This window comes from Spea bombifrons, chromosome 2 (assembly GCF_027358695.1).
Source record: "Spea bombifrons isolate aSpeBom1 chromosome 2, aSpeBom1.2.pri, whole genome shotgun sequence".
NCBI classification, from domain to species: Eukaryota; Metazoa; Chordata; class Amphibia; order Anura; family Pelobatidae; genus Spea; species Spea bombifrons.
Genome location: NC_071088.1, coordinates 15,578,800 through 15,585,894, shown reverse-complemented (window position 1 = coordinate 15,585,894; position 7,095 = coordinate 15,578,800). Strand labels below are relative to the sequence as shown.

Sequence of the window (7,095 nt, the reverse complement as noted above, 5' to 3'; positions counted from 1 at the left end):
GCCCTCCAAATATGGCTGCCTGCTGAACCGGAATGGCGATGATGGGGTGGCCCTGGCACTTTAAGGCTAGCAGCCGCCTGATGACATTAGTGTGCCAGATGGCTCAATATGCGGGCCACACATACTATGTTTTCCTGCTGAAATAGTGTTCTCATCACCTCTCGTCATTGTCTTATCCTAAACACGAAGCATCCTTACAAAACACAACTAGTCCGGGATTTCATGTAATAGCCATTTAGCTCATTAGGTTATAATTTTCCGACCTTATGATGAACATATCATTTGTTTAACCTGTTGATCATAACCTTCTTTTGTACATACATTTCACATTAACCTTTAACCCCTGTGTTGTAAGGCTAGAGGAACGATCAAACCCTTAATTTTGTGTTTAAGTGGATAGTTTAATAAGTATTGATGTGCCCTAATGTGTAAAAGAGAAAAATATGTCAAGGATGAGCAGGCACTTGAGTTTCATCAACACGTCTCTCCTTTTCTCCAATTGATTGCTAAATATAGGTTGGGAAAGAGGCTGGAAGGTTTTGACCTCATAATCTAGGTCCGGACTAGAAAGAAAGCAAAGAAATAGATCTATGCTGATATATGCGATAAAATGCAGTGTCTAGGCTGCTTGTCAAAATAGGCACCCTAGAACCATACCTGGGCAAGAGCAGGAGGAGCCCGGGCAAGGAGTATGAATATATATATTTAAACATAGCTTTGTATACTGTGTTAATTAAATTATGACTAAAAGAATATTCTAAGAGGATATCATATTGATGATTACTATATATGGATGCTTCGCTAACTTTTCAGACTTATATAGAAATTTTCTTATCCTGCTATCACGGCACAAAACCACTGGATATACAGTTCAATGGCAAGATGCATCGCATGGAATCAATATCTTTAAAAGAATTTTTTTCACTTGAGATATCTGACCACACCAAGCAAGAACGAGCATGTTACTATCTCGTTAAAAATGAGATTGAAGGAAATAAAGATTTTCTTAAACAATAATGGAAGGCACAGCTGGCAATCCTTTTAAAAGACGTGGATTGCAGAGACATCATGCTGTGAAAAATAAGGAATCATAGGTTGTGACACATACTTCAACTAGAGGCAGTAATTCTTACGAATGGCTGAAGGAGTTTCAGAAAAAACAGATTGAGAATATGCTGGGCTTTGCAAGAAGTAATAGTATTTCCTTAAGCAGACTTCACGGAAATCAAATAAATGATGGAACTGGTCACACTGTTGGCTGTATTGTTAGCCTTGTTCGAATTGAAATGTCACACTTAACTTTGCATGGAAGTCACAAGTGATCATAGAAAACACCGAGGAAATCCCGTTGTTATCCAGTCCCGCCACACACTTCTTCTTCCCAGTTTTTGATATCCCTTATATTTTGTGGCAGTATCAACACCCATCCCAAGCAATACTTGAGGATGTTCTTACCAATATAGCTGATATGTGCATGAAATGCTCTTCAAAATCCACAAAGCTTCAACTTTTGCCATCTTGTCATAACAACATTAACTAGATAACCACCTCACCTAAGTTTTACTGATACCTGTTACTGTACATTTCCTTATCAGATTCCTCTGTCACATCAATGGACTGGAGGGTCCATAATATGTGTCAGTTTCATTGTTATATTGTAACATTTCACTTTACATACTTTATCATTATCATATTTATTTATTAAATATGGCCAAACATCACTCTCTTGCCTAGAGATTCACCCGGAGACTCCAGGTCAAACCTAAAATGTCAAGGTATGTCTATAGGGTGAATCGTTATATATAGCAAGGTTTTTAGACAAGCTGAGTCAGTTCCTAATGAGTTAATGGCAGAATCCCTAGATGTGAATAGAAGCATATAGCATAATGGAGTTTTAGGTTGAAACTCTGGGGTTTTAACGCATATCTTAAAAATGTATAGCCTAACTAATGATAATTTCAATACATATTAAGTATTATATTTAAAAAAATTGGTTTGCTTTAATACATTTTATTTTCATTTTTAATTAATATACTTGCTTCAGTTTGTTCCAATATATGATTTTATGTCAGTGCCTTCTGCATATGTATATAATGCATTAAATAAATACAGCTTTGATTGAAGCATTGAATTATTATCTTCTTGATCTTTGTATTTTGATTATTTAGGCAAATTATATTCATGACTTGATTCATTAAAATGGATAGCTCAAGAGCGATTATAAAAACGAATGACACTGGTTCAACTCGAGCTATCTAAATAAAAAGTCAATATCAATAAAGGATGAGAAATGTTTCTATTAAACAGATGAAGGAAAATAATTAAAAAATGCCAAGTATTTCTAAATTGTAGAACTTTAACCCTTTCATAGATTCTTTTATCACGGAAATGTCTCTGATCGACTTTAAGAGAAACTCGAACGTTTAGGAAATGAACTTTGAAATATGATTTTAAAATGCAGAAAAACCTTTTTTTTTATTTTTTTTATTAATATAGAGAAATGTAGTAGCAGTTTCAGTTGGTACCTGGAGAATTTCTGTAGAAAAGGTACAATTGTTACATTAAAAAAAAAAGACTTGGGATGTATGAAAGGAAAGCTGAACAACGGGGCCTCGTGAGGACCATGCAAATCTGAATAAGGGATTTTATTTAAGATTAAAACCCTTAGCGTATGCATGTGTTCGGGAAATGATGACCTATATAGCTGATATCAAGGATTACTGACGTTTCTCAAATTTGCCTTACAATAAAAGGGGGTTCTCATGGGGAATTGTTGTCTCTTCAGACATTCTTTGCAATGAATTGCTCACATTTCTCCAAAATGTCAACAATTATTGCACTAAATACATTCAGCTCTTCTTCAGGCCAGATGTCACATAGGTCTTAGCAACTGGAATATTAAATCTGCTTCCTAGATTTGCATTGCCCTTGGGTCTTGGCTTTCTGCTTTTCATTTATTTCTTAGTAATTATCAATTTCTTGTGAAGCGCACTTCGATTGTGATTGGTAAAAAAAAAATCATATTATACATAGCAAAGCGCTTATCTTCTATTTATAGAGGTGGGAAATGGTTTTAGGCAGATGACTCATTCATAGAACAGAGTAATTGGAACTCAACTGATGAGATAAATTAAAGCCCATTAATGAGGTGAGAAGTCTTCTTGCTTGCATCCTAACTCTAATGGCAAGCTTTGTCGCTTATCTTTTTTTTCCCATTCTGAAAATACATTTTAAGACGATTCATGTCCAGAAGTATGGAGTATGGGAGCGGTGAAGCCAGCTGATGGCACCAGTAGGATCAGAGAGGTGTAGTCTATGTTTAAAATTTACTGTTCACATATTTATGACTTTACTTTGATTAATTTAAATATCATTAACGCTATTTATATGGCTAAATTAATTATTATTAATTATATATTTTATTACTACTATAGGTTGCTATAGGATAGTTATTATTGAGCTGGTAGAGTGCCCAGAATAAGTCGGGGAACTCTGCTGGCAAAGTTCCTATAATTAATTCTGTAGTCAACATTTGCCGTGTCCAGGGAGTACGCTAACCCTTTGTTTTTGTGTCTTTCCTTTCATCTCTTTGGTGGTTTTCCATGTACACAGCACATGTAATATGGCTGTTTCTGTCTTACGCAGATTTTGGCTGAGGATACTGGTTGTTCTGCATGTAGTTAGGAGCGTTGAATTGTTCCCCACATTTTCTCACTATGACTACATCTGGAGTGCACTGAATCGACCCCCAGGTTTGCACAAAATTTGCTGGATTCACCAACAAACTCTTGCCGCTTATTTTAGTTTAGTTATATTGTGACAATATTTTTTACTAAATTACCATGTCTCACAAATAAAAATATTTCCAAATCTCTCCCATTTCAAATGTAATAATAATAAAAAAATCCCTGCTTAGCAACTAAGGTGTTAAAAACTGTAAAATAAAAATAGCGGTTTTGGCCTTCCAGAATGTAGAAAGCCATTGCACGTGGGGTATTACTGTTGTCTGTGGCTGTTGCTGAACATAAATTGGCTTTCTTGTTTGCAGCGGGTGGAAGAAATACTTAATAAAATTGTGAATACCTTTTTTTTCAGTTTTTCTCCAATTTTGTATTTCATTGCTAATAATTAATAGGTTATATGTAGAAATATCATCACAATCAAAAGCCTTAATTGCTTGGTAAAAAAACAATATTGTGTTGAGTCCACTAAATGAGAAATAGGGAAATTACATTTGAAGAAAGACATGGTAAAAACACAGAAACTGACTGCATCCTTGATTGTAAAATAGCATTTGATTTATTTCTGTGTGTATGGTTATTTTATACCTAGGTATAACACTCACCTTCTGAAACGGGGAAAAACATGTATTATATGTAAAATTTCACAGTACTCAACCATGCTGGGTTTTTTTTTTTAAATGAAAATCAATCATTGACCCAGGAGGCAATCTGAGTGAATTTTGCGCAACTGTGGTTTAGTAAATACAGCATTATTTAGCAGAAATTATTTGAAAGCATTAACAAGTCATTTAATCAAATTATATCAAGCAGTGCCGCTTAAGTTATAAAAAAAACCCTCTAATAATAGTACTTAATAAAACTTAAAGAAAGACCATATAGGCATAAAAAGAATAAATTGGTCACCAGGTCTGCCATTTATGTTTAATAGGTCGTTTTTACTTAAAGGAAATGAACACAGCTTCCATTTTTTTGCTACATATAGCTCAGTTTTAATACCTTTACTGCACATTTACTGCAGTTTTACTGCATTTGTACTTCACTGTACTGCAGTTTTACTGCACATTTACCGCACTTTTTTTTTTATATTGCAAACCTACAGTTGTAGTTCAATGTACTGTAGCTTTATTGCATTTGTACTTCCGTACAAAAATAACTGCAGTAAAACTGCAGTACAGTGAAGTACAAATGCAGTAAAACTGCAGTAAATGTGCAGAAATACTGCAGTAAAAGTGCAGTATTGCAGTTTTTTCATGTCCAAAAAATAGCAGTATTACTTCAGAAAAACTGCAGTAATTTTTTTGTAAGGGAGGCTTCTTCTCTTGTCTCAGCTCCATCTCCTACCAGCCTCCATGTGGAGTGGAAGAGGGTGAACTCCAAGATGGGACCAAAAACCTTCCCAGATATGTCTGTGTATCGGTATAGATGTTTATGTCAAAATGAATGATTCTTCCTTTCACAATAAGGATTTTAAATGTGAAACACTAAGAAAACAGTCTCTCATTTAGTTTACAAATCTGAAACTTAAATTTGTTGTGAAATACTAATTTTTGCAAAGCAGCATGTACAGAATGCTCCAAAATATAAACTTTTTTTTTATATGAAAAAAACACAAGGAACTTGGTAAAGAGGACAACTCCTGTTTCTGTGTTTATTGTATTTCGTTACCAAAGTAACTGATTGGTCGAGAAATAAAACATGCTTTTTATGCAAAATATTTGTTCAATAAAAAAGGTTCGCCAATTACTTTAAGGAGGCATTTAAATTAACTATATTTTATAACATTGCCAACATAGGTTCATTTACATTTTTCATCAAATTGTAAAAAATATTTCAAGTATTTTGTCTTCAAAGGTAATGTCTGCATCGCATTAGCTTCTGGAACGCTTTTTTGAAGTCTTCATTGAAGATGGTATAAATGAGAGGGTTGATTAGGGAATTGAGGTATCCAAGCCATGTCAGAAAGTTTGACATATCATCAGATATGTAACATGCCTGACAAATGTTCACAATAACTTCCTTCACAAAGAACGGCAACCAACAGATAACAAAGGCCCCCAAAATTAATCCTAGAGTTGTCGCTGCTTTCCGTTCTCTTGTGCTGGATATTTTCTGTCTTCTCCAAGCTTTTTCCTGTCTCATTTCCGCCCTGGTGTTCCGCACCGTGATATGAATTCTATCGAAGTCAGTCGAATGATCTGAAAAAGACTTCTCCGCTATACACATGGTCGAACTTTTCCCACAGGCTTCCAGAAGCACCTGTCCATTTTGTTCTCGTTCAACTCTGCTTATGCTCCGTTTGTGATATAACGATTTTGCTGCCTTATAGATTTTGTAATAGAGAATAAGTATCAACACCAACGGGATATAAAATGCCCCGAATGTAGAATATATGGTAAAAACAATATGGTCGTGTTTAATGATGCACTCGTCTTCTCTGGTGTCGCTTTGGTGCCGCCAAAACAAAATTGGCAAAGATATAAAAATGGAAAGAATCCAGACCACCGCGATCATGAAGGCAGCGTGTTGAGGCGTTCTTTTTCTTGCGTATTCCACTGCATCGGTAATAGCTCTATAACGATCAAGTGCGATGGCTGACAGATGTAATATAGAACATGTGCAGCACGTTATATCAACACTTAACCAGATGTCACACACAGCTTGGCCCATAAGCCATGTTTCTTTTATGATATATATAATACTGAAAGGCATCACCAATACGGCAACAAGAAAGTCTGTCACCGCAAGGGAGCATATCAAATAGTTGGCAGGATGATGGAGCTTCCGTGTCACAATTATTGCAGCAATTACGAGAGAGTTTATTGCAGTTGTCATCAATGTCAATATAGACAATATAAGTGAAACAAGAATCTTGCTTGTAATCCCTTTTGTTAGTTGTTCCGAAGTGCAATTATGTTCTGTGGAATTTTGGATATCCATTTTTTTCCCCCCTCTTTAAAACGGGAATTCACGAGGTAAAGTAGATATCTAAGTAAAGCAAAAGAAAACATGTATTAATGACCGATCTGGTATTTCACAAACAATACAGAATCGCATGGGAATCCGCCTCTGATGCTTTCAATATAACATTTAGATTAAGCGGGTTAACGTTTCTTGTTTTTCAAATGCTTCACCAGTTCAAGATTTTTAAATAACACATCCAGGCTACAATATTAGTCTTTTGTGTTTAAAACTCAGAATATTCTCCGTTCTATTCATTAACAGTGCTCTCAAGTCAATGCAAGTGCTTGTGGCTTAATATTTACAAGCTTAGTGTTACAGTTGAGGTCATGCTAGCCAGAAGTCCATTTTATCACCGTTTTATAGTTCCGACTGCTGTTTGGACCATACTTTC

The 7,095-nt window shown here is 35.2% G+C and overlaps 1 protein-coding gene across 3 annotated transcripts in view; it reads right to left on the bottom strand.

Annotated features, from left to right (window-relative positions):
• Positions 1 to 5,360: 5,360 nt before the first annotated feature.
• Positions 5,361 to 7,095, bottom strand: part of HTR1F (5-hydroxytryptamine receptor 1F) — a 68,360-nt gene continuing 66,625 nt past the window's right edge. For all 3 annotated transcript variants that reach the window (XM_053457378.1, XM_053457379.1, XM_053457380.1), the window contains one exon: positions 5,361 to 6,728. In XM_053457378.1, the coding sequence (XP_053313353.1) occupies positions 5,589 to 6,680 (1,092 nt within the window). In that variant the 5' untranslated portion in view covers positions 6,681 to 6,728 and the 3' untranslated portion in view covers positions 5,361 to 5,588. The remainder of the gene's footprint in view (positions 6,729 to 7,095) is intronic.